Source organism: Rhipicephalus microplus, chromosome 3 (genome assembly GCF_043290135.1).
Source record: "Rhipicephalus microplus isolate Deutch F79 chromosome 3, USDA_Rmic, whole genome shotgun sequence".
NCBI classification, from domain to species: Eukaryota; Metazoa; Arthropoda; class Arachnida; order Ixodida; family Ixodidae; genus Rhipicephalus; species Rhipicephalus microplus.
Window position 1 is genome coordinate 267,781,718 of NC_134702.1, and position 27,565 is coordinate 267,809,282.

Consider the following 27,565-nt stretch of genomic DNA (forward strand, 5'->3'; position numbering starts at 1 on the left):
GGGGAGGGCGTCACGCACATTTGAAACGTTTCAAAGGAGATATGGGAGCAGCGGCACCCCCGAAAAGAATGGATTAGTTCCAGCAGGAACAGGAACTTCGCCACTGCTTGCTACGACGGCGGAGAGTGCATTTTCCTCCCTTTTTTCCAAACGTGACTTAGTGGCGTCTTCTGGTGGCTCAAGCAGAAACTACTCGCAAGATGGCGACGGTGGTACCGTCACCTTAAGAGGCATTAGTCACTTGTGGACACTCGGGGGAATTTAAATAAGTTATTTTCATCTCTAAGTAGCTTCAAAGGTTTCTTGGTGATGCGAGTGTAAGGCAGCCAAAAGGCAGAATCCCATTTAACTAAGTTATGGCTGTCTCCACAGCTGTATGTTTTATAATGCAACATGAAACATTTTTCAGGTGAGGTGAGTTGCAACACACGCACACACACAAAAACAGCTGCAACGCAACTGAGCCTAAGAGACTAAAATGCAGAGACCGAATCCCATCTCACGAATAAATGGGACTGCCGCGCTCTGAATTCATGCAGAACGTCATTCAAACGAGCCCTGGCGATAGTCATGGTGCCAGTTTTTCGAACCTACGGCAGTGCGCACCGCTATTTTTTCGATTTTATTTTGTTGGTAAGGGAAAATCACTGAGAGAGGCCCCAATGAAAAACGTGCGTCCGTGCACGTTGGGGGAACCGAAGTTTAGTGCCTCAGCAGATACATTTCTGCTGGAAAGTGGGCATAGCTCTTATTTTCCGAGTGACTGTTTTATTGCTGCCAGGTGACCGGACACAACGGAGCTTGAACGCGAACAAGCAACTGAGCTGCCTTTCTAGGATGCGTGTATGGCATGTTACTCGGAGTAGCGGAAGCTCTGCACGTCTCTGTGCACAATCACCTTCAAAAATAACATTTCTACTTCGTCTACCTACATGGTGTAATCTCATTACAGGACAGCCCGTCCTAACAGTTCGGTTCTATCACACTAGTTACCAAACAGCAGTGACGGACTCTCCATTCAACTGCAGGGAATCACCGGGGTTCTTCGATTTAGCATTTCAGACTCACCGCGCATAGTTCGCGGGAAGTCCGAGGCTTCCCCGAAGTCATAAGAAATGCCGCACAGCTGTGCGGACTCGCTGAGAAGCTAGCTTCTAAGCGAGTCCGCGGCGAGTCCGAGACGGTAAATCGAAGAGCACCACTGTCGTGTAGAGGCCCGACGTAGTGAAAACACCTAGCCGCAAAGCTGACAAACGTATAAAAACACGGCTTGTCTGCTTAACACAGAAAAATGGTTAGTCCTGCATTGCTCTCGCGCAGCCCGCGCACCGCGGAGATTCATGCATCGTAGAATGTGCCCATAAAGCCTCTGCACACCATATCCTGTTTTGCGTTTAAATGATCGATGCAAAATCGTAATTCATGCCACATACGTTGCTCCCATCGCTGTCTGTGACTCCGCGCTGCTTACACAGCGGCACACATCAGTGTACTTGAATTTTGCCAGCAGAAAAATCAGACTGCGACAGTCGAAGCGTCAAAACGCGTACGTTCACTAGTGGGTTGCCCGCGCGTTGTGGTCAAGCCTCGCCAGCATCAAAATGGCGGATATGGTACCTGCTGCGTTCACTAGATGGCGCTGTTAATTTCGCATATTGCGAAATTAACAGCGCCATCTGGAAAAAGGCCGAAGGAAATTTCAACTGGAAAAAGGCCGAAGGAAAAATTCCAAAGCGCACTGCCGCGGGTTTAGATGGGATTCCCGTTAGCCTCATTAACGAACTAGGACATAACACTAAAGAAGCATTGTTAAAAGCAGTAGAAAAAAGCTTAAAGGACGGACAAATACCGGACAGTTGGCGACAAAGTAGAATGAACTTAATCTATAAAGGCAAGGGAGAAAAGGACAAGATTCGCTCGTATAGACCACTAACCATTACATCGGTACTATACAGGTTGGCGATGCAAGCAGTAAAAATGAAAATAGAAACATGGGCCGAACATAACGATATTTTGGGAGAACTTCAGAACGGATTTCGAGTCGACAGGCGGTTAGACGATAACCTGTTTGTTCTCACTCAGTGTATAGAAATATCTAAAATAGAGAATAGGCCCTTGTACGTGGCTTTTCTAGACATCACTGGGGCATATGACAACGTTAATCAGGAAATTTTGTGGGATATATTGAAAGGAATGGGCATGGGCGACGACTGTATACAGCTTTTGAGGGAGATATACCGAGAAAATACAGTTTGCATAGAGTGGGAAGGAATGCGTAGCAAAGAGAACGTTGAGGTTAGCAGGGGTCTGAGACAGGGATGTCCTTTGTCCCCACTGTTATTCATGCTGTACATGGTGAGTATGGAAAAAGCGCTAGAAGGTAGCAACATTGGTTTTAATCTGTCACACAAACAGGGCGGCATGATGATTGAGCAGAAGCTTCCAGGTTTATTTTATGCGGACGATATCGTCTTATTTGCGGACAGTCGAGATGATATACAGCAGCTGGCGAATATATGCGGAAGGGAAGGTGAAGCTCTTGGACTAGGATTCAGTGTAACGAAGTGTGGATTGATGGTATTCAATGATCCCTGTGATCAGACGGTGTCCATACAAGGCCAAGAAATACCGAGGGTAAGTGAATACAAGTACCTTGGAGTATGGGTAAGTGAGAGTGATAGATACATGGAGGTACAGGAAAAAGCCTCGGCAGCAAAAGGAAAGAGGAATGCGGCAATAATGAAGCACAGAGCGTTGTGGGGATACAATAGGTATGAGGTGCTTCGAGGTCTGTGGAAGGGTGTAATGGTTCCAGGGCTTACTTTTGGGAACTCAGTGGTGTGCATGAGGGCAGAGGTGCAATCGGGAATGGATGTAAATCAAAGGACTGTGGGACGCCTCGCGTTGGGTGCTCACGGGAAGACGACAAACGAGGCTGTAAAGGGCGATATGGGGTGGGCAGGTTTTGAGGCGAGGGAAGCGCAGAGCAAAGTAAGGTTCGAGGAAAGGCTAAGAAATATGAAGGAGAGTAGATGGGCAGAGAAGGTGTTCCGTTATTTGTATAGGAAGAGCGTGGACACACAGTGGAGAAAAAGAACTAGAAGACTCACTAGTAAATATACGGCTGGTATTGTGAGCCATATGTCAACAAAGAGCGTTAAGGGAAAAGTCAGGGAGGCGGAGAGGATTTACTGGAGGGCAGCTATGGAGAAAAAACCGGCTCTGAGTAACTACCGAAAGGGCAAAAATGAAATAAGGAGGGAGGCATTTTACGATAATTCAAGGGGAAGCGCTTTACTGTTTGAAGCGAGATCGGGTTGCCTTAGAACGCGTAGTTATAAAGCAAGATTCAGTAAAGAAGAAGAACAATGCACATGCTGCGGGAAAGATAAAGAAACGGCGGAGCATGTTCTGATTGAATGTGGAGATATCCTCCCAGGTGTACGTTTGGGCACGAGCCTACAGGAAGCCTTGGGTTTTAGGGACAACAATGGCAAGCTGAACACACCCGCGATTGAAATAAGTAAGAGACGGTTAGAGTATTGGTGGCAGAAAATTAGAGAGAAAGGACAAAAATAAATATTGGAAAAATAAAATATGGACAGTGTGCCGTAAATGGCAGAGAACTTAAGCTGAAAATTTACCTTTTTTTCCATTAAGATAGAATTTATCGAAGTAGAGGCATTAGGCCAACATAAGAAAAAAAAAGAGAAAAAAGGTTTTTTTTTTTTTTTTTTTGTCGAGCCTGGTGGCATACTTGTCACCACCCCGTTATAAAGGGGACGCTCATAGCATCCATCCATCCATTGCCTATTATGAAAATCATCGGCGACGGCGGCGGCGGCGCGCCGATCAGTTCGCGTCGGCGGCGGCGGCGCGATGAAAACTCTTGGCGGCGGCGCGCCGACCAGTCGGGGCACACCTCTAGGTGCCTAGATTAGGGAGGTGTGAAAACCGGGAGCTCCAAAATTGCTCTCACTAGAAGTGTGCGCCGACTGGTTGGCGCGCCGCCGCCAAAAGTTTTCACCGCGCCGCCGCCACCGACGCGTACTGATCGGCGCGCCGCCGCCGCCGATGATTTTCATAGGCGCTATCGGCGCGCCATTTATGCGCCAATACTGACTTTTCACAGATTTTTCTTTTTCATCTTAATATATAGCTTCATTTCACATTTTAAGTAGCCAGTATAAACCAGGCTTCTTAGTTATCTTCATCCAGCATCAGAGACCGAGAGTACCACTATGAACAGCTGCACAAGTTCTGCGGCCACTGCATGAAATGATATATTGGACAAATTGACAAAAAATAAATGTAACAGTTACAGTAAAGCATAGACGCTGCCATCTTAGGCTTAAAAGCAATTTTTGCTGGTTTTATATGTCGTAATTAGCAATGATTATGGTCATACGACGTTGAATGTGCTGGCCCAGCGTGTTGATGCATGCGAGTTCACCGCAGCACTATTCGAATGTTTATATGAATGCAAAACGGCGTCATTATCAGTCCAAGATGGCAGCCTGTGATCGTACCCGAAACAGGGCGTATATACAGAAGAAATGAAGTAGTAGCAGTGCAGCACGAATGCAGTGCGTTAGGTGAAGGACTACGCAAAGCCCCGAAGGATGAAGTCGAAAGGGAGAAGTTTAATGGAGATTAAAAGTGTCGAGGCATAATACATGCTCGAACCTACTCAGGGTATATCATCACCTGTCCGTGGTGTTAAAGTTGACGATTTTCGAGGATGACCACTCATATGCAGCGTCTCAACATGCTGCAGAAAATATTCACCATCTGTTTTATTCTTTAACCTCCGTTGGTACCGGCCTTTTCAGGCATCAGATATTCGGGATGAAGATGCCAAGGCAGTAAGATGGCAAGGGAGAGAAAGGAAGGCTGGGGGATCAACCAGATCTTGGCATCCGGTTTGCTGCCCAGCACTGAAGGTGTAGAAATAGGGGCAAGAAAGGGGGTGTAGAGAGACAGAAAAGAAAACGCATGTGCACTCAGGAGTAGGATGGCAAACTTAACAGAGGATTTATTACGTTCTGTATAGACAGGGTGAGAGATCACTTGCGAATGAGCTGGGTGGCTCATTAAAAAGTGTGCGTTTTGACTAAATCATGTAATGGGTCCAGAATGTGCTGTTGAATCACGGGACACACACACCATTTCTGACGGTGCCACTCACACTCGCTCAAGTCAACGTCTTTGATTGGGGCATGGTCACCACATTGGACCTGTGACGCCAAGAAACCATTGTGGTCGTCTCGTCGAACGTCTTATGGTGTCGGAATGCCACCTCACTTCTCGGCTAAGATGGACAAAACACGGCGGACAGCAGGCTGGCAGCCCTTTGGTGACTTGTTTGATGAACAAAGAACGCCTCTCTCCCCCGTCAGCCCAGGCACCGCGCGTAACAACGCTATCCAGTGGTCAGCAGAGAATATTAAGCTTGTCTGAGGCCACCAGTTTTAAAAAATAACAAAATAAAATTTTAAAAACTTGCCAGCAGAAAGTTTACAAGAGATGCTGGATTCGTCAATAATGCGGAGACAGACACTTAAGCGGCATGTCATATATGACGTAGTCCAGCAAACATATTTTCTTCACGTAACTTCAACGGACCTACAGGCACTGGGAAAGATGAATAATAAGTGTTGCGGGCAGTGGTGATGTACTTCTGTTGCGGAGGTAGTGCTCAGAATCAACAAAATAAATCTTAACATTATATTCAGGTCTTGATAAACAGTAAGTAAAGTTAGAAAGCTCCTCAGGTGGCCAAGTAATAAATTACTTCACCATACTTTATGGTGAAGTAATTTGCAAATAAATAATGCAACCGCTGTTTAATTGATATTCAATGACGTGACCGCAATCAACGGTGTGTCTTCGCTATAAAAACTGGAACGTTATCTGCGGACGCGAGCGGGGGAATGCAGCGGAGAACGAATATGTCACGTAATAAAAGCGATGTGATGTTTCACATTTTCGCCTCTACAGCTCCGTGCCCTTTCGCTTGCTCGTGATGCATTCGAAGGAGCTAGCCAAGTCTCGGGTAGAAGTCGAGCAGAGTAGCCGGGGCTGATAAGAGGAACGTTTATATACACTATTTACACACTAAAGGTAGCGTAATACTATATGTTGATGGTAGCATCATGGAAGCTTGATGGAAGCTTCTGAGAGCTGTATCAGAGCGTCTCTGTGCTCGCGTTTTAAGCCCTGGTCTTCCTAAAATTCTCTGCAGGAGAAAACAATGGACAGTTTGCAATAATCTGCAAGGCAGCTTTTCTGTAAGGTTAGTTTTTCAAAACTCTCGTTCACAGACTGCTTTTCTCGCTCATTTCATTTTTGCCATTCCCCTTTTTGAGATCTTGTTGTACTCGCGTGCCTTCGCTAGAATTTGGAGAGGTGACATTTTGTTGTACTCGCGGGCTCAAAATGACAAAGAAAAGCAGTCTGTGAACGAGAGTTTTTGGTTGAAAAACAAACCTTACAGGAGAGCCACCGTGCAGATCACTCTAAACTGACAGACTGCATGTCCATTCAGTTCAGGGCAGTCCAAAGGAATAGACCTCTCCCTTTTTGTAAACAGTCTGACGTCACTGCGGGCACCTCGCCCCCTACACCCTCTCTCGAAACAGGTGCTGGTTGGCAAGAAAGTTCCTCCGGTGGCATCTTTGTGCATAGCAGAGCTGCTTGTCTGCATTCTTTCGACAGAAATTTCTACATTGCTATGTTCTAAAGTTACAGCTTTTGAAAGAAGGGGGTCACTGAAGGGTTACTGCCCATAGTGTGGAAATTTGCTCATCGCAGTTGGATGGACGGAGAAACTGTTTAGAGTACTGAGAGACGCGACTAACATGCAGTGGGCTTCACCCACGTAGATGATAGCGATAAAAAAAATCTGATCTTTTTTGAAAGCGGACCTTTTGAATGTACACGATTACTGGCTCTTTAAGAAATATTTGCATGGCATGGCTTTAAACTTACTCTATTTCCATCGTGGCATGTGCAATCCGAGGTACAGCATTGGCGGCAGCATGGTTTTGAGCTGCTGTGCGCAAAGTCATGGATAAGATTCTCACTCATTACCCAAAAGTCTCATCGGAGATGAATGAAAAAACACCACTTCTTTCCGTTGGTTAGACTGAGGTTAACATATCCTCGTGAAAATTAAAGTGAAGTTCTGCCGCTGCGTTTCTCAATAAACTAGTGAAAATTCATGTTATGTAAAACCCGACATCTTGATATTATATATAATATTATCTGGCACAGTTATCTTGCTGCATTTGACACCTATAACGTGTTTTCGTACCTATCGCTCCTTTAGGCCTGATACACAAACTTCTAACGCGAATTTTCACTTCATAAGGATCGAGTCGTAAAAATACAAAGTAGATGAGAAACCAAAATCTTCGCTGTTTCCATTAACAAATATCAGGTATCCGATATTACGAGTTATAGCCGTGGTGAAGCATATATGCAGATTCGGCAACGCTACAACATGCTTATAGCTCATGCGTAATCGTATATATCACCAGGAGCTCATGTACTTTTATTTTTCTGCAAGTCACGCATACGTTGAGATGTACCCACTTGCGGATAACCGCGTCAAATGCCTTTTTACCTTGACTAAAATGTCAGATCGTAAAGTTATATCGACAATCTGATACTCAAATCGGCCCACAACGAATACCAGTGTTTTCGCAAACAGGACGCATCGCATTCACACTGCACACAAAATGCACAATATTCCCAATTTTACCGTCTGTAAAGATGAACCAATATTCTCGATGCCTTTTAACGCGCACTACACGTCACCGTCAACACTGCACATTTTCAAAGAAGATGCCGCTTTTCCTCGCACAGACCGCCGCGTGTGTTCACTTCTCGTAGATAAACAGCCAGTCGGCCAGCGTAGCGAACATTTCATCACGCACTTTATCACACACCTAGATGTTCTCTGACACATGCCACAGCTGATGTTGCCACTGTGAGACGAAGATTACGCTTTCAAAAGGAAGAAAAAATTGCCCCAAGCTCCGAGCGACTGCACCCACACAGGCACCGGCAGGAGTGTTTTGCCAACCACCGCTTTGCACGTGCACCGGTGACGTCACGCGTAGATGTACCCCGGTGGAGGTTTATTGTCGTCTTCATCTTTGTCCCCCAACTGAGGCGGGGGGGGGGGGGTAGTGGTTAGAAGAATGCGCCTGATTTCTGCAGCCCAGCAGGGAGCGCAGGGCGCAGCGAATAAGGATAAAAGAACGAGAGAGGGAGTAAGCGAGAAAAAGTCAAATACTGCCTTCTTTTCAACCCAGCAAAGAGAGAAAATGCACGTTCAGTTCACCACACGGTGAGAGAGAAACACAACGTAAGTCACAGTGCAATAATACGCACAACACAGCACAGTGCAATAACATTGCATCGCACATGCAGAAGAGGGTCTGCAGTGCTAGGCAGGCTAGGGCTTGAGGGAATGGAAGACTTCCAAGCACCACAGAGTGTGGGAAACATACCTGACGACGGATCCCAAGCGCGTCTCGTGGCACGTCGAACAAATCAAGCAGCCTCGATTTCAAACAGCTCTTCCTAGGCCGTCGTCAGTCAGGCGTGTCAAAAGAGTTTTTGATGAGGGGAGCCAACAGCCCTAAAGAATTCGAAGTATGACTTTCGTGTTGTCCCCACTTTGGGCGCACCTCGAGAGCGTTGACCCGGAACAAATCAGGGTAGGCTTAGCTGCAATCATCCCCCGCGTCCAAGGGGCGCCCAGCCAGAGAGGCCGATCTTAACATCAACAGACACACGCACACAAGCACGCAAATGTTAATATTTCACCTCATCGGTCATTTGTTGAAGGTCATTTCATTTCCACATCCTTAAATGAGAGTTATGAATAGTTGATATCCAAGCATTTTTTAAAGATAGATGACTGGTGTTTATCAAAGGACCTAGATTGAGTTCCGGGAAGGGGTTGATATGAACAGTTTTATGATTTGAAAAATAATTTTTTCGGCTTTACAAGCCGGAACGTCAATACGGCAACATGGCACGCCATAGTAGGAGGTTTTAAATATTCGGAACCATAGGTTGGCAAAATAAATGGAGCCTATATAGACTCGCTCAGTAAATGTGCTTTTATCTTAGGACTCGATATAGGGCCCAGCCTATAGCCGGTATTTTGTCACATATATAAATGACCAAAACCATTTTTCTCTGCAAAACATTTTCACAATAGACTGCTTTCATGGAGTGAATCAGCCCGACATTTTTCGAATACACCTGAGGTAGTCACCAAAACGCCTTGGACGTTCGGCGTGGAATGACCGATCAAACTTTACGTCGATACCTATCACTTTTCGTCTCCACTGTCTCTTTCCTAGTTCGTGTACTTCCTTTCTTGACATTCAACTTCACAGTAATTTAACAAATCTGCATTATATTGGTTCTATAGAAGAAAATATCTTGTGGTATACGCATCCTAAATAAAACTTGGCCGTGTACTCACGCCCCACTTCACTGCTTTGTATCAATCATTTCACCGTTCTCATCTCATATTGCCACGTGGTTGCAACGGCAAAGAATATGGTACTTGGGTTCCTCAAGACGACACTTTTTATTTCGTGAACGTGTGCCTAGAAAAGTACAAAGTACTAGAAATTCACGCTTTACGCAGATAGCGGTAATTAGAGCATTGGTCGTCGGTACTATGATCTGCGTGAAGGTACGTCGCTGTATATACCCGTGGCATCGAACATCATCAGTATTGTAGGTGTCTCAAGCTTATCAGAAGATTCTAAATTTATCTAGAATTTTCGCAGACAGCCAAGCGTGCTTTGCACAAGGCAATTGATCAATATGTGGTGTTTAACGTTTCAAAACCACCATATGATTATGAGAGATGCCGAATTGGAGGACTCCAGAAATTATGACAACCTGGGGTTCTTTAACTTGCACCCAAATCTGAACACATGGGCCTACAGCATTTTCGCCTCTATCGAAAGTGCAGCCGCCACAGGCGGGATTCGATCGCGCGACCTGCAGGTCGGCAGCCGAGTACCTTAGCTACTGAACCACAATTGCGGTGCCTTTGCGCTAGGCAGTGACTTAAAAATACAAGCGAAGTGGCAGTATAATAACGTTGCGATAAAATTTCAGCAGATGCGACAGGCTCCACTGTGGATGCTATTTTTATACAGAACCGTCAGCGGGTAGCCATGCGCTGCTAGGTGGATCGACATCTTTGGGTATTTTGAGTAGGCTAAGTTTCTACCTGAAACATACGGCGTGACGACAGCACTCACGTTGACTGTAAATTTTGGCGAAACGAAGTGCACGCTTCTGTTGGATGATATGCATATTATTAAGAAGCTGTTGTGTATTCCTCAAAGATCGAGATCATCAATGGTCGAGCAAACCATCACTATCACGTGCTAGATGAAAGGAATATATTTATGTAATGTGTACAGCCAGCCTATAGACCGCAACCACAACTGACGGTGTGGGCCGACATCACTCCTGTAAGTCTATATATTTAGGGTTGTATCCGTTACAGTAAAAAGTAACTAAATACGTTACTCGTTACTCTAATAAAAGAAAGGGAACGTTTCACGGCTTCACGTTATATATATATATATATATATATATATATATATATATATATATATATATATATATATATATATATATATATATATATATATATATATATATATATATATACACATAAAAAAGGTAACGCATTACCATTCCCGTAACAAAAAACATAACGAATGTTAACTCTGCTGTAGCTCCGTAATCATCAGTTTTAATCAATGTGTCTTTGCCGCAGAAACCCACAATAAGAGTTTTTAACTTTCAAATTTTTGTTTCACACATACTAACCCAAGCAAGAATTATACTCAATGTTCAATTAACGAGAATTATTCGTACAAATGTGCTGAACCTTAGCAATGTTATATAGAGGCATAATGACGCCTGCCCATGTGATGGCTTCTGGCTCTGCAGTGACACAGGGCGAAACCATTTTTTTTTCCTTGGAGCATTATACGCAAAGTGAGGTTCAATAATCTACGGTATTCACAAAGAAGCTATCATTGAACTCTCAAGAAATTTACAACAATCAGCCTTTTCTTGATCCTTGAGCACCTTCAATAAAGCATGTCGAAATCGGTACTGTTGGTCCTAGCAACCGAAATGGCCCGCCGTGCACCAGTAGGCAATCACGCAGGCCTACGGAGGCCTACATTGGTGCCTTTTTATTGAGAAGGGGGTATTGGGAGATGTCGTGGGAAGGAGGGTGGAGGGCACTTGCAAGTTTGTGACACCAGATGTGGCTTGCGGACGCGTAAGTCTAGAAAAATCACGAAGGGGGACACACATCTTGCAATAGCAGCCATTTTGTTTTATATTTTGCAGGTTTTATTTTTGTTTTTAAAACAATTAAAATTATGCCGAGAAATCAAATTGACAAACGAACGTAGGTTCCCAGCACTCGTAATTGCATTCTTCTATTGAGTCTTTTCCGGAACCAGTCGAGAGTGGCAGTTGCGATATCATTTGTCTCATACACCTGATGGGTATTGAGCACGTGTACACGTTACAAAAAAGCATTAAAAGTTGAATGTTTTATACATACTTATCAAGCATTCTTATTTCTGACATTTTTAAGAGAAATTTTAATGGGGCCCACTTGCAAGGGGTGTTCCCCTCCTCTCACCGAGCACAAAAAGGTCGGGGAGTCAACGTTCTCTGCAGGCGTGGTCAACGGACCTCCAGGTCGTGACCAGTGTGGACTGTGCATCTGAGAAAATATTGCATTTGCTCTCATCTGCAAATATGGCCATCGAAAGGTTTTTGTCTTGGGGGTAAGCAAACCCCTGTTTCAACTTGCATCATGGCTGAGGGAGGGCTTCGTGTTGTCGTCGCTAGAGTGGGTAGCAAGTGCTGGTGCGGCTTGAAGGGGTCAAGTGCCCCTTTTGCACCACCCGCCTCGCCCACGCCCATGTCTACACTTCATTCATTGAATACTGCGGTGAGGACTAGTTGACTAAATGCGCAGATTTGTTTTCTTCCGCATTTTATACCGCTAGATAAATTATTCTTATATTGTGAAAAGTAGGTATTTCGATTCGTTTGAAACTCAAAAAAACGGTTTTCTGCAATCGCAATAAGAAAACTCGTGGCAGAGGTGCTTCTTTTTTTGTGTGTGTGTAGCGTACAGAGTAAAAGTGAGATCTGATTCGGAAAAAGCGAACTGAGTGACGTGCGTCGGTGCTTGCTCAATGTTCAATGAAAAAAGGTTTCATGAAGTATGACGTAGCCAACAACAGAAACAAACTGCTGCATCTTAAATAAAAAAACAAGCAAAGTGCTGCACCTTCGTGGTAGAACATGGACATATATTGAAATACGCGTATTTTATTATGAAAGCGAAATAAAAACTATTTTATAAAACGCTTTGCATTTATCGTGATGTCGACACATCTTTGTAGTGTCATTAGTGCTATTTCGATGAAAATCCCTGTATTTCAACTAATTCAGTAACCTGTGGCAGAAGAACCTTTTGAATGTTTAGTTTCGGTTTCCGCGCCGCCGGCGCCGCCGCCGCCGATAAAAATTAACCGCGCGCCACCGCCGATGAAATAACCGGCGTGCGCCGACGACGCCGCCGCCGCCGACTCTGAACGACCTCCACGCCGCCGCCGGTCGAAATCGCCTCGGCGCACACCTCTAGCTCTCACTCGCAAGCTTGCAACAGTGGCGCTGTAGTGGGAGGCGCTGCCTGAAGCGGAGGGCTTCAACCTCTCTTTAGTCAAACAAGGAAAACTTATTGATCAGGCACTACCAGCATTAATGTACGCAGATGATATAGTGCTAATGGCCAACAACAAGGAAGATTTGCAGAGATTGATGGACATCTGCGGTAATGAGGGAGATAGGTTAGATTTTAGATTGAGTAAGGAAAAATCAGCAGTCATGATTTTCAATGACAACGAAGGTAGTGAGCTTAGGATACAGGAGGTCACGCTTGAGATAATAGATGAATACAAATATCTGGGCGTATGGATAAGCAATGGGACCGAGTACCTGAGGGAACACGAAATATACGTGACGACTAAAGGTAACAGGAATGCAGCAGTGATGAAAAATAGGTAACTGTGAAATTACAATAGGTATGATGTGAGAGGAATATGGAAAGGGGTCATGGTTCCTGGGCTGACGTTCGGCAATGTGGTCTTGTGCATGAAATCAGAAGTTCAAGCAAGATTAGAAATTAAGCAACGTGGAGTAAGTAGGCTTGCTTTAGGAGCTCACGGGAATACACCAAATCAGGGAGTACAAGGTGATATGGGATGGACATCATTTGAGGGCAGGGAAGCTAGCAGCAAGATAAAATTTGAGAAGCGATTGAGAGAAATGGAGGAGCGTTGGGCTAGGAAGGTTTTCAGCTACTTGTACATGAAGAATGTCGATACAAAATGGAGGAAGCGAACCAGGAAGTTGACTGGTAAATACTTAGAAAACAGCAGGTGGCCAAACCAAAAAGAACTATCGGTTAAGAAGAAAGTGAAGCAAACGGAGACTGACATGTGGAAAATGGGCATGATTAAGAAGCCCGCACTAGAGATCTATCTAACTTCTAAGCAGGAAATTGCCAAGGAAAGGATCTATGAAAATACTCGGGGTAGTTCTCTACTGTTTGAGGCACGGACGGGAGTACTGCGAACCAAGACATATCGGGCCAAATACGAAGGTGGTGGTGGTAGTGGTTACAATGAAGAGGAAAAAGGCACCTAATTTCTGTCTGCCTTCAGGCGACACGGCGCAGTGCCTTATAGGGGTGGGGGGAAGGAGGGATAAAAGAATAGAAGGAAAGTAGAAGCAGAAGAAGACAGCCAACGAGAGGAAAAAAGAAGGAGATAGGAAAGTGGGGATCCGGTCGAAGCAGTCCAAGGGCGGGGTGCCACAATGCGAGAGCTACACGGCGTCAGGAGACCGCGGAGGGCGAACCAGTCGGCGGGAGCTACGCTGAAGTCGGAGATCGCGAGGGCACAACCGTCCAGCTTGAAATCCTGCGAGCGAATCATCAGACACAGTATGCAGTGCGTGTGGAGAGGAAGAAGAAACTGCCGAAAACTTGATAATGTTCTGTAAAGGGCTTCACCCTATAGTTCAGGATGATGGCGCAGAGTTTCTCAAAGCACTGGGGTTTAGGGACCGGGAGGGCAAAATAGACTTTAAGCAAGTAGACTTAACTAGAAGGAGGTTATCTGAATTGTGGCTAAAGTCAAGGCACGAGTGAAAATTAAACTCTCCACTGCAAAGTACGAATCCTCAAACTCACTTTTTTAAGGAAAAAATAAATAAATATAGTTTTGAGTTCATTAAGTATTACGGCTTGGTGACGCTAGCCACCGCCCGATCTAAAGGGTACAGCCTTATCCATCCATATATCCATCCATCCAGCGTTGTTCTTTGAAATGAACCCCGGCCGTGGAAATGAACCCACGACGGTCGTTTCGAGTTTTTCGCCAGTACAAGAGTTTTGTCAAAGTGAATATCAAGCAGCAATTTAACCTATTATGAATACACGCATCTTTCGCTGAACGAACATTTCATTGGAGCGAAGTTTTTGACGGAGCGTCATTCCGACACCACCACTCTTTATATGCTTAGTGAAACCAAAACAGTTTTATTTTCTATAACATTGAACTACGTCTTAACGGAGAAAAAAAAGCTTGCTCTAGCGGAGCGGGTTATCTCTGACGACGTTAGTTTGCCAACATTACCTTGTGCTAACCCGCGATAGATTGTGACGTTTTTGCTGCTAAACCTGCCTCGACAACTAGTGCGACTAACCGAGTGCAGTTACGCATTGCCATTTTCTCAATGCTGGAATTGTATTACACTTGAGGCAGTATTCTGAAACTTGTGTAGAAACTGAGACAACACTTAATTTTGTAGCTGCAACAAAATTTATTACAGTAAGTCACTAACGGACATTTTTCTTACGTGACACAGGGCTTCAATCGCTTGACTTTTTTCTCGCTTTTCTTGGCTCAGACCAATAAAAAAAAAAAAAAAACCTCTCGTCACTCAAAATTATCTGGTCACTGCTTAGTTCAACTATTTGCAATGTTCAACGCAGCCGATTTCTCGAAACTGCCTAGAGATCGTAGAAGACTGGCTACTAAATTCGAATGCAGGCGCATTGTGCTAAACACATGTGTCAACTTGGTTTCGCGCAGAGCTACCCAGGATTTCTTTTCTTTTTTAAGGGCGTGGGGTGTGCAGCAGAACGCCTAACTTTGGCTAGTGGTGGTCACTTTGAATGCGCGTAAATATTTTTTTATACCCTGGAAAGTTAAATTTCAAAAACATTTCGTGGTGGGGGTTCAGCTTTCCTTCCTCTCCCCTGTTTACTTATGGCTTTCTGGTTCTGCATGCGTGTGACACAGTATTTGTTTTTTAATATCACAGCTTTCTGAGCACAGATAACTTTCAATAAATTGGCTCAGCTATTTTGAATATTGTAGACGCCTAAACAACAAAGAAAGAGTTAAGAGAGAAGAAATCAGAATAGGACGCACCATTTCTGAATTATTTTCGATCTCTTACAAGGACTTTTATGGAGCTCAAACTCAGTAGATGGGCATGCCATACTTCATGGGCTATGGTATCATGTGCTAGACATGAATAACGGGCAGGTATGAAGAAATCTGCTTCAAGAATGCGCGACGGAGCAGCCGAAGAGCATAGCAGTTCCCGCATGCGGCACGGTGCTCTTTCAGTACTATTCGACTGCAGCGCTACCGCTGCGGGCAACGCGGAAGGGACAGGCGGCGAGGCGCGGTCACGGCACTCAACACTTCTATGGTCTCTTCGTTTTGGCTGCACCGGCTGAACCAGTTCAAAGGGTGCAGCACCTTCGTCCTCGTTTTGCCGGAGCAGCGCGCGCCCTCTGTCGCACCCTCTGCACTGGCTCCCTCGTTTTGTCTAGGTGTAAGCCTAGTTCCTGACGAGTTCTGTACCGGCGTGCACGCACTCCAAAGCAGGTGCAGAGTAGTGCAGCATGGCGGGCGTCCCCCCAAGGCCAGAGCAGACGACGTTGCAAATAGTTGTTCAGGGCGTTCAAAAGGAAGTTAAGGCACTTCACAATCCCGACGGGTCATTTATGACGGACGCCAACGGTTACGTCTATGAGGCATCAGGTAAGTCAGGCTGCATGCATTGCCAAAAAACGTGGTTAGCGGCCAGGAGTCGTAGTCGGTCAGCAAACAGCCTCGTAGCATTGCTTATGCTATGTCGGTATTTTTAATCTTGGTTTTCGCCCTTGCAGACGGCAAGCGCGTTACGTTGCGGTTCATGGCAGGGAATCGTGAAAATGACCCCCCTCCGGCACAACCGCCGACGCCTTCTCCTGCCTGCGACGGCGACGTTGACAGCGATGGGGCTTTAGCCGCATTTCCAGCAGCAGCCGCGTCGGCTGAAGATGTGGAAGAGCTTTGGAGCGCCCGAAAAACAAGGTTCTTCATCGCCAAATACTCGGAAATGAAGGACTTGGTGGGAAAAACCAGGGCACTTCGGTATGTCATCCTATGTCCAAAATTATTTGCAGCTTTTTATTATTCCGTTTCACTCTAGGCAAGCACCAACAAGATAAGGGCGCATGAAGTTCACAATGGCGATGGTTATTGTTGCCTACATTTTACTGCCAGCAATTTACATTTTACTGCCCCCCCCCACTGAAAAAAAATTTTGGCTATGCGCCTGACTGTGACATATACGTTTACATATACACACAAACAGTATGTATAGTCACGCACATATATACACAACGAAGGCATTCGTAATGTTTCATTAAGTCAAGTGATCTTCAAAAACAGCGACGGTGCTTTTGTGTTGGGCATTGCACAACCGCTGTCTTGCCGAAAAGGTGCAGCACCTCCAAGCTCAAGCCATGTTGCAAGTGTAGTGCTGCCTTGAGAATTTGCACTAGAGGGAATTGCATGTTGTTATTCTGAGGCACATCTCTAGCAAGTCTCGCCCTGCAGTCCTTGTGTCTTCACTGTCTGTCCGCATTTCTCTCGCACTGCCACTTTTCAAGATGGTGCAGCTCATTGTTAAAAGAGATATGCTTCTTGACACGTGCTACCCTATCTTTGAACCTAGACTGCGCCGTCGTGTCAGCAAACAAGGTTGCGCAGCTGCATGTTTTACAATGCAAAGACAGGTTAGAATATGGCTGTCTCCTTAGTGAAGCTTTATGATCCAAAAGAGTGATTTACACAATGTTCAACTTCTCCAACATAATGCTTCCCGCACAAAAAGAACGTTCGCAGTTATCAGAAGTGTGTGAATAGTGAATTTCGGAACCTAATCAAGTAAGAGTCAAATAGTAATGGCACCAAATAGAATACAAATAGTAATTGAATACTGTTTGAATAGTAAGTAGACCATTTTCAAAACAGCCTTAGAACAGAACATTTTATTTGAAACAAATAGTCACAAACTTTCGACAAAGGCCATTACAGTCAGTTTGAATCTACTCAAAATACCACAATTACGAAAACTAAGGTAATCTCGTATGCAGCAGGAACTAGAATATTCGTAACATTTTGTAATTGTAGGTTCAACTACGGCATTGACTAGCGTTATCAACGTGAGACTTTGTCACCTCACTTTAAATAAAATTGGGACACAAAAACAAAACAATTTACAACCAAACATTGCAGATACAACTAAATATGTAACGGAGCAGATCAACCCGTCATCACAACATGGCCTGCGCACTAAAAGCGGATAACAATGGGCGTTGAAATTTACATCTGCAAGAACAATTTACGCAAACGCAAAACTTGTATCTGTTGCTAGTCGTGAAGCTGCAAGCACTCGTAGTTCCCACCTTTGGTTATTACAAGACGAAGACAGGAGCTGATAAATGCGATACAGCTAAAGTGCAGTAAAAATTGAGCAAGAATGGAGCTTTCAGAAGCGCATTCATTCGACAATCAATATAGTGTAGGTAGTCTTGCAAAAGCTTGGGCTGCGTACAGGTCACATTAGGGATTGAAAGAATGACTTGTAGCTGTTTCGTTGTTTTGGGGTTCTCCCGCCAGTGCCGATTATTAAAAGAATATTTGTTACTTAGAATATGTGCAATTCGATTCGACTTAGGAACCGAATACAGTGCTGTTTGATTCATTATCCAAAATTTTCGAATAATCGAACATCCCTAGCAATTATCCCTGAAAGCTACACATATGAAGTACTAAGGAAAGGTTCATGTGCTACTGCAAGACTTGGGTCACGTTACGTCGCTTCCTTCTTTCCTACTAACTGTGCTTTGCTTTTTTGTTTAGCACAAGAAGGCTTCTGTGGAAGAAGTTGGCTGAGGCCATCAATACGGAGTTCTTGTGCAACGTGACTGCCACACAAGTGGAAAACAAATGGAAGTCGCTGGACAGAGCATATAAAAAGTCAAAAAAAGACAACAATTCTTCAGGTCACCACCGTGTGAACTGTGAATATGAAGAGTAAGTTACGATTGTGTCTTCATATCTTCAGTGATTCTCATAGTGTCTATTACAGAGAGCTGGCAGAAGTCTTGGAAAAAGAACATAGTGTAAATCCAAGGCTGCTCTTGGAGCCTGGAAAAACAATCCTGCCTAGTGCAAGTCCAGAGTAAGTAAAAATTACTTAATTTGTGCTGTAGCCTGGAAATGACATGGCACCTGTACAATTACTTTCAACAGCACCAGCATCACTGAAGCACCTCAAGATGCAGCAGTCCCAGTCGAGTGCAACACAGCATCCAAAGTTCGGAGCAGCACAACGCCAAAAAGGAAGCGCCAGAGTAGGTCCCAAGTCACGCCGCTCTTGGAGGCATTAGAAAAAATGCAAGCTTCGAGAGCTAAGCAAGAGGAGGCAGCAGTGAAACAACTGGAGGAAAGAAAAAAATGGGAAGAGGCAAAGGCAAAGCGGCATGATGAGCGCATGCAGCGATTCGATCGGTTGATCGACGTACTCTCAAATAAGGACGGGTTATAATATGGGCAATAAACTTTTATAACACTAGCAGTGTCTACTCCATCTAATTTGTTAAAAAAAAACATTGCTTCTAGACGCGGCACCCCACTTCGCAAAACATTTGCACACTGAATAAATCGCGAAGCAAAGATGAACTTCTAGCACTGTTCCTTTGCAATGAACTCTCGCAGAGACTGACTGTAGCCTGGCAGACTGCAATCAAAATCTCCTTCACTTTCATCATTGCCCACATCTTCTTCTTGGGGAAGCGTTGCAAGTTCCTCAAGGAAGTCCCTTTCATCGTTGCACATGTTGTGTAGCACACACGCAGCCATAACTATATAGCAGCACTGTTGCACACTTTTTGCATCAACAAGGTAGAGCCTCCTAAAACGCTGTTTAAGCAGGCCGAAGGTGTTCTCAATAAGCACTCGTTGTTGACTGTGTCGTTTATTGAAGCTCTTTTTCCACGTAGGAAAAGAACTTCCATTGTCCTTGAATGGGGTCATGAGCCATGGCATCAGTGGATATGCACTGTCACCCAGTATATAATTGTCTTCACATTCCTGAATTGCGCGTGCAAAGAAGGGGCTCTCCCTCAGGACACGGGCGTCGTGAACCGAACCTGGAAACCCAATAAACACGTTCAGCAACTTGTTCCTGTCGTCGCAGATTCCTTGCAGGATTATCGAAGGCCACTTTTTCCGGTTGAAGTAAGACTGCGTAGATTCGCTTGGAGTGAGTATCCCGATGTGTGATCCATCGATACAGCCGATGGTGTTTCTTGGGCCCTTGCCTTTACTTTTGGCGAGGAAGCCGTTCTTTATGCGGGTCACTTCCGCGCTACTAGGCCAGCAAATTATCTCATCGCTAATAGCGTGTAAGAAGTGAACGACCCGTGTCACACAAACATGAACAGACGACTCGGTAACATCGAATTTGTCGCCTATGGCGTACATAGATATTTGTGAGCCTAGGTACACAAGCGCTATGAGGCATGTTTTTTCGGCACTGATTTGTTGGCGGCCTTGCACTGCCCTTGGGTAGAAGGCTGAAGTCTTGAACTTGGCCCTGAAACTATCAAAAGTCTCCCTGGACAGCCTGAAGAGGCGCTTGAATTCATACTCATGGTACCTGCCGATAATGCTTTCGTACCCGGGTACACGGTTGGCATCGTCGCGCACCAACGCGCACGCGACCAAGATGCACGCATCGTCGTACTCATCGTCGCAGTCACTGCAAACGGCACCGCTGACGGAATCGTCGTCGCTGCTCGAGTCCAGCAATTCCATCGCAGTCACAAGAAGTGCCATCACGGCCGTGTATTGATCGGACAAGGCGGCGGAGGCGGCTATTTTAGGCTTACACTACAAGGTGTTCTCCGGCCTGCACTCACGTCAACTCACGCCTTCGTTTTGGCTGTAGCCGTCGCGCGCTAGTGTCGGCTAGTGCCGAGGCGTGGTTGAGGCTGCACCTGCACTTGCTCGACCGGCGCTGCACGCTCACTGCACCGCTTGGCACCGCTTTTTCTGCACCTGCACTTTTCTGAACTAGTGCAAGCCAAATCGAAGATTCCTCTAGTACACTCAATCCAAGCTGTCTCACTCCGTGCGATTGGGACAGCACAGAACACCTGGGACAGCCCATAGAGTTTCCTGGGACAGCTGGAGAGAAACCCGTCGCGCGCCCGCAATCTCGGAAGCTATGCTTCTCGGCTTGGTATCCAGGCGCTTTTAGGCAGAAATCTAGGCATTTTCGAAGGTCAATCTGGGGCAACGCCTCCTCTAGTTCTAGAGGAGGCGTTGTCTGGGGATGAAACGTTGTCAACACTGCGGCCATGCGGCCACACGTGGCCACACACGTAACAGGTGTTCTCTGATGTAATTTTGGTGACGAGTAACGTGGATTGTGCTGCAGCTTTCCGACTAGGAGGGAACGGTTAGTACATTCATGTGCATCGCGCAAGCATGCAGAATGCCAATTAACATAAATGCGGTGGTGTCAGCATGACACAAAATCAATAGCTCATGGCCTTGTTTGTCATGCGGTCCCTTCTGATCGCAATCTGGAACTTAAGTTTCTTGTCGGCTCCTGCGCCACTCGCACACTGTTGCGAAATTAAGCCCCACCGTATTCATTCACGATCAGCAGTGTCACTATGATAACAGATCGCAAAAGCGATGACCTTTTCCGATTCGCGCTTGAGATTAGTTGTAAGCTTGCGTGTTGTATTGGGTGCCAGGTCATGGTAGGCTGAGGTTTGTGTAGCGTAGCGCTAGTGGAGGCCAGCCGGCTGAAGAAAAAGATGACGAGCGCCGGTGGCTCGTGGCGCGAGGTGCCTGGAACGTTGGTGCTTCTAGCTGGCTGGACGCCGCGGCTGGTGCTCTATTTCGGCAGCGCGCTTCCTCCTGTAGGTCTCGTCTGCTCTACGTCGGACGCCGTCACGTAGCCTACAATTGGTGACCGCGGACACACGTACAAGCGACCGGCGCTGCACAACTGCCCCCGAGCTCCGTGGCCATGTTCCAGACAGCGCAAGCTTGGCTGCCGCAATTCAACCCGCCACTGCCACTATTTCGGACCTCTCGGCTAGAGCCTTGGTTCGAGAAGTTTGCGGCAGCCTTGGGTCGCAACGGAATCTGTATTCAAGAGTTCATGTACAATGTATTGGAATACTATCTTCCACGTGACCGTAAACGCCGCCGCACACACTTCTCTTAAAGCTCTCGCCCGTACGATGACTTGCGAGATGCTGTGCTCAAGTTTTACGGCCTCAAACGTGCTCCTCCTCCAACAAGCGACACAGCAGCATCTAGCTCATTACCTTCTAGGATGTTTCCCACACCACAGGCACTCCAGACCGTACCTCTGCCGACAATGGCCGCACAGATAACGGAGACCAACCTTCCGGGCCCATCAACCTGTCATTCGAGAGACCCACGACCGTGGAGTTCACGGATCCTGCTTGCGATGTGCCGGTTCTTCCAACAAAGGCATTGCCACTTCGCTCCATCGCAGATTCGACACCGGCCGCTGCTTCGTGCGCCGTAGGATTTGCTGTAGAGACCTGGTCAGCTGCACTGTCTGCCCCGGGTAATTTGACGATCTCGGCTAAGCCAGCTGACCTGCCTGCAGACTGCACACCTGTCCCAACACCTGTCGAAGCCCACAACACCACTCACGCTATGGACCCAGAGCCCGCTGTAGCGCTGCACGCCATCTGTTTCCCCAGCAACCCAGTGCCTGCTGCTGCTCGAACCCTCGTACACTGCCAGCCCAATCTTGACTTTTCCAACGTCTCAAGTGGCAGCCAGGGTTTTCTAGACCTGCCCACGAAAATTTCCTCCAATCTTTCTGAAGAGCTTTATCCCAGGCCCTTGTGCCAGCCCACAAGCATTATACCATCCGCTCTCTTGAACAGCCAATCACCTACGCACATGTGTTGTCCCCATTTGATGGTGGGCTGCAGCAGTTCTATACACAGCGCACGACTTGTAGTTCGTCCAGCATATGCACCACATTGTCGACAGATGCACTGTTGTTGGCGCTCAGGTAAGCGCAGCGGACGATTGGCGTTGCGTGGACCATGGCGTTCGCACCACTTGCACTGACGTCATTGCAATGCGCCTCTCTGCTTTGCTCACTGCTCCTAGCGACGCACAAATATCTGGGTCCTCGCCCGCTGCGTGGTTCCCAGTGCCGCCCATCGGAACTATCGCACTCCTCCGTACGCCTTCTACCCTGACGGTAATTGGACTTCCAAGTGGACACCTTAGGAACTGCCGCACATGTATAAAATGTTTATATGTTCTTCTTACATTTTTTTTACATTTCTTTTCTATCGCGTAAAATGCTAGGCGGGGAGCGCTAGTGGCGGCCAGTCGGCTAGATAAAAAGATGACGAGCGCCGGTGTCTCGTAGCACGAGGTGCCTGGGACGTTGGTTCTTCTAGCTCGCCGGACGCCATGATTGCTGCTGTATTTCGGCAGGTTGCTTCTTACTGTACATCTCGTTTGCTCGTTTAACCTGGGACATGCACGCCTACGTCGGTTGTCGTCTCGTCGTCTACATTTGTACTATATGCACGAGCAGGCCTTGCCGAGAAAGGCACTGTTGCCCTCTTTGCCTCCCGACTATCCAGTCGAAACTCACGTACTTTCATATCGATTCACAAAAGAGGAGGATTTGTCTCGTATGTTGCTAAGCAGGTCAACTGGTTTAGTGTATGTGGATCTGTTATTTATGACACAATGGACAAAAAAAAAATTTCACAGTGATGAGTGGGGTAAAGGGTCTGTCCGTTTGTTTGCTCCTATCACACTACAAGCGTGGCGGTATGGGCTAGTTGATATGACATGACGATTGTTACAGCGCGAGAGCAGAACGGCGACAAAAGGATAAGAAGATGAGCGCTACTTCTTGTTCCTTCATCCTCATTCTGTTCTCTCGCTATAACAATCGTCATATCACACTACACTGCGGACAGATGCTTCGCCCCACTCATCATCGTTCACTATGTGTAAGGAGCCACATCCTTTCTCCATGAGGGTGCCTAGAGTGAACTAGAATATGATCTAGTGGCACAACCGACACACGGCCGGACTGCACCTGCGCGCTCACTTCTTACGGCTTTCGCATCGGGTGTAGTAAATGCCCCTCGCCGCTGCTTAGAGGGGAGCGCTGTGACCCTGACCTTCCTCCGCCGCTCTGTGCAACGCGCGTAACGCCAGCACAAGCATTTGGGTGCGCTTCTCCACTCGCTGCGCATTGGAAAACAAGTTGCTTAACCGTTGGAAATGCACAAATGGTTAATGGCATTCCTCATACCTGATGTTGCTGGACTTGGACCTATATACCTTTGAAGAGTGCACTTTGCAGGCACTGTCACAAGCCCCGAAGTGTGTGCATGATCGTAGCCTCTTAGTGACAGAAAGCGCCATATCACACACCCCTTACATGTATGTCTGGGTATGCTGAATGCTTTCTTCTGTCACATTCTATTTGATGAAAAAGAAACGAGGCCCTTTTCTCTACTTTCTGTGCATATGTTGCGATTTTTTTTACACATGCATGGTGCTCGCTTTCGCAATAATATTGGGACGCTTTTTTCTCTTCTTTCAGCGATTGCTGCACCTTCTCAAATTTTAAACGATGGTGCGACACTTGGGAGTGCAATCGTCTTATCATAGTCTGGTACCGACCTGCGCGATGAGCGTCGCTACTTGTTGTTTGCTTGCAAACACTTACTGCTTCTTGTTCAGTGAAAGCATCTTGTGAAGTTGCAACATCCAGATCTGTTTCTTTGGTCTCCGCTTTTCGCTTCCTTGATGTTTGACATAGGGACAAAGCTCATAAAGCAGGATCTTTGCGAGGCTTCTCTGCACTTTAAATCAAGTAAGAAGGATATAGTCTTCAAAAAGAGTAGGCGCATAGTCAGGAATACATTGTTTGATCCATAACGCAGGCACATAGTCTTCATCGCACAAGTGTTCAATGCATACGACTGTCAATGCAGACTTGTCGTTGCTGATAAGGTTGTCTCTCGCAATAATGTTTTGTCACTTGGCGCACAGCTCAGTATTGTTTAGTAATTGGTGAGAAGAAAAACCGGGTGTTTTCTCCGAACGGGACTTGCAGTACGGAACTATGGCAATCGAGCTGCTGGGACTGAGCACAGCGATAAATCTTCACACAGCTAATATATATACATGTGCATAACACGCACATTGAAGGTTGTGCGACTGCCTTCTCGACTCGAGAAATCACCGTAGACTGAACGTTGACAAAGCACCGAATGAAATGCAGCCGTGGTGGGTAAATCACAGAACAAAGCAAGCGAGAAATCGACAACAACCTGCTTGTAGCACTAAGCCTCAAGATAATTCATACACATTTTTTAAGAAAAAAAGCTGCTTACTTGCCGAAAAGTTGTAATGTCAGTTTCGATTTTTAAACATGTTCTGATACGAACTCAAAGGATAGTTCAGAACTGATTTGCACTAGAGTTTTAGTTCCGGGGCAAGTGGCTTGAGAGAGTAAGCAGCTGCATACTTCGCATTTTTCATGGACGTGGCTTGGAATATTTTTTTTTCAAAAGAGTGGAAAAGTGCTTGGGGTCTCCGGAATAATATTTCCAGGTGGTGTTAACACCTTGATAATGCACACCACCACTCTCTGTGCTGGCCGTCCGAAAGGGTTATTCAGCAGCAAGAATTTTGTCTTCTTTTTTACTTTCTTTTCCCTTATATGCACTCTTTTTTTGTTATTAGATATACAGCACACATACGTGTTTGAAAGTGTTCTCAGGCTGCAGACTGTAGCTTTTAGCCCTAAAAATCACTCCAAATGCATTTGGAAAAATAAATCAAAGTAGAAAATAGCTAGCAAAGGGAAGGCGCGCTCGTCATTCTGTGAGCGACCTCTCCTAATTGCGACGTCATTGTCTAACGAAAGCAAGGGCCAAAGGTATTTGGTGCTCTCTGCTTACAGAACACGTGCATCATTCTTTATCTCCCTGATTGTCGCCAGTGCTTTATGCCTCCTGAATCATGCTTCTCATTAGCCGATTATTCCGCTTCTTCACTGAATTTCAGCTTGTATTATCCACGAGCACATACGTATCTACAATCAACGGCAAGCCGTCTGGTAAGATTAGTTTTTTTTCTTTAAGTACATGTTTTTCCCTCTCTCCCTGATTTCTTTAATAATCACCCCCCCCCCTCCTATTCGTCGAAAACCCCCATTCCACGGTTTCACATCGACAAACTACCTTGTGCCATATGCGCGGCACAGAAGATTCAAGGTCAGGGTCGCCTCGCTTCTACAGCTGATGGGTGGCGAAACATACTCAGAAACTCTCCCATTTTATTTGCGACGGGTGAAAAGGCCGTAAGAAAAGAAGCATGCGCAGGTGCAGTCTAGCCAGGCCGTGCTTGGCGGTCCAAAATGACACAGACGGCCGCTAGGATTTCTCGCCGCCCCACTGCGGCTTTTCACGTCATGTGCCGGAGGCGAGCGCGCGCCGGAGGCTTCTTCTCTGTATAGCGCGGGAGTCAATCAGTGCGTGCGTGTGAGGATGCGTGTGAGTTTGGCGCGTTTAGCCACTGCCACCTGAAGAAACTTCATCAAAGCCTGGAAGCTCTGCCGCTTATGTCAACAGGCTAACGACGCTGGTTGCGTTGTGCGCTGTGGTGGCACACAAAGCAACCGACACTGGCATTAGGCAGCGTGTTCACATCGGCGTTGCAGTCCCTGCAGCATTACTGCTCTTCGACGAGAAACAATGAATGTTGCATTGTTCTCTGTGTGCCATTGGGCACGTCGGAGTTGTGATATGTGCTGCTTATGGTTGTGCTCATGTTCGTTGGTCAGTGACCAGCTTGCGAGCAGCTTTGTGCCAAGGAAGTGTTGTGTCCACATTTCTTTGGAAACCATAAATCTGGGCTGTGAGTGTTTGTATTTGTATTTCCGATTGACCAAGGCGCACGGAAGGCATAGATACGGGCTATTCTAAGGATAGTGTCAGCTCAACAAAACATGATAATTTAAACATGCTGCTTTTCTTTCATTTCGTGTACTGTGGTGCATGTAGTACCATGTTATTCTGTGTCACTTTCATTCCATGCGCACGTTTCGAAGTACGCGTTAAGGCTGATGCCATAAGTGGGAACCATAATGCTGTCGCTTTCTTGTCATTCGTAGATGTTCGAAATAATTGTTAGCCCAAGTGATATGGACGAGAGGGCCAGCAATGGCCAGAAGGAAATCGTAGCACACACGAGATGCGCTTTTTATTCCTCTGGTCCGTGTACGTGCTTCTCAATAAGTGTTCTTCCTGTATGTGTACCGCACTGTTTTGACGCGGGCAGCGTAAGATAGCAAAGCCGATGAGCGTCTTTTGCAGGCCGGATTATTGCATTTCCACTTCTACCAAGCTACTCTACTGCATGTGTGTGGGTGCATTGCAATCTGCTGTATTCTCTCGATTGATTGATTGATTGATTGATATGCGGGGTTTAACGTCCCAAAACCGCCATATGGTTATGAGAGACGCCGTAGTGGAGGGCTCTGGAAATTTCGACCACCTGGGGTTCTTTAACGTGCACCCAAATCTGACTGCACGGGCCTACATTTCCGCCTCCATCGGAAATACAGCCGCCGCAGCCGGGATTCGAGCCCGCGGCCTGCAGGTCAGCAGCCGAGTACCTTAGCCACTAGACCACCGCGAGGGGGACTGCTGCATTGTCTCCTCAGTACCGGGGTGGTGTCTGTACTCTGTGAGATATCCCACAGCAAAAAACATGTAGCTTGCGACATGTCGAAGGGAAGAACAGATGCTCATTGCTTTGCTCCAGGTTGCCCAATCGGCAACCAGCGTGCTCCGAAAGTGGCGCTCCCAGGGATGACGACCTTTGCAGAAACTGGGACTGGGAGCACAGCCTCCGGAGGGCTGACAAGCCCTGACCAAAACTTCAGCAATGTGCGAACATCATTTCGAGCCAAGATGCATCCTGTGCAAATGTGTGCAGGTGAT

The 27,565-nt window shown here is 46.3% G+C and overlaps 2 protein-coding genes across 7 annotated transcripts in view; both read left to right on the forward strand.

The window, feature by feature from the left end:
• LOC142804253 (uncharacterized) overlaps window positions 1-19,580 on the forward strand; it is a 325,610-nt gene extending 306,030 nt beyond the window's left edge. Inside the window, exons 1-5 of one of the 2 annotated variants that reach the window (XM_075891001.1) lie at window positions 15,883-16,214; window positions 16,343-16,589; window positions 18,366-18,539; window positions 18,595-18,687; window positions 18,759-19,580. In XM_075891001.1, the coding sequence (XP_075747116.1) occupies window positions 16,076-16,214; window positions 16,343-16,589; window positions 18,366-18,539; window positions 18,595-18,687; window positions 18,759-19,053 (948 nt within the window). In that variant the 5' untranslated portion in view covers window positions 15,883-16,075 and the 3' untranslated portion in view covers window positions 19,054-19,580. Of the gene's footprint in view, window positions 1-15,882; window positions 16,215-16,342; window positions 16,590-18,365; window positions 18,540-18,594; window positions 18,688-18,758 lie in introns of those variants that run through there. The other variant, XM_075891002.1, reaches the window with a different exon arrangement.
• Window positions 19,581-20,810: 1,230 nt separating this feature from the next.
• LOC119159354 (D-2-hydroxyglutarate dehydrogenase, mitochondrial) overlaps window positions 20,811-27,565 on the forward strand; it is a 235,526-nt gene continuing 228,771 nt past the window's right edge. The window contains exon 1 of one of the 5 annotated variants that reach the window (XM_075890999.1): window positions 20,811-20,970. The gene's annotated coding sequence lies outside the window, so the exon portion shown is untranslated. The remainder of the gene's footprint in view (window positions 20,971-27,565) is intronic. The other 4 variants (XM_075890997.1, XM_075890996.1, XM_075891000.1 and 1 more) reach the window with 4 other exon arrangements.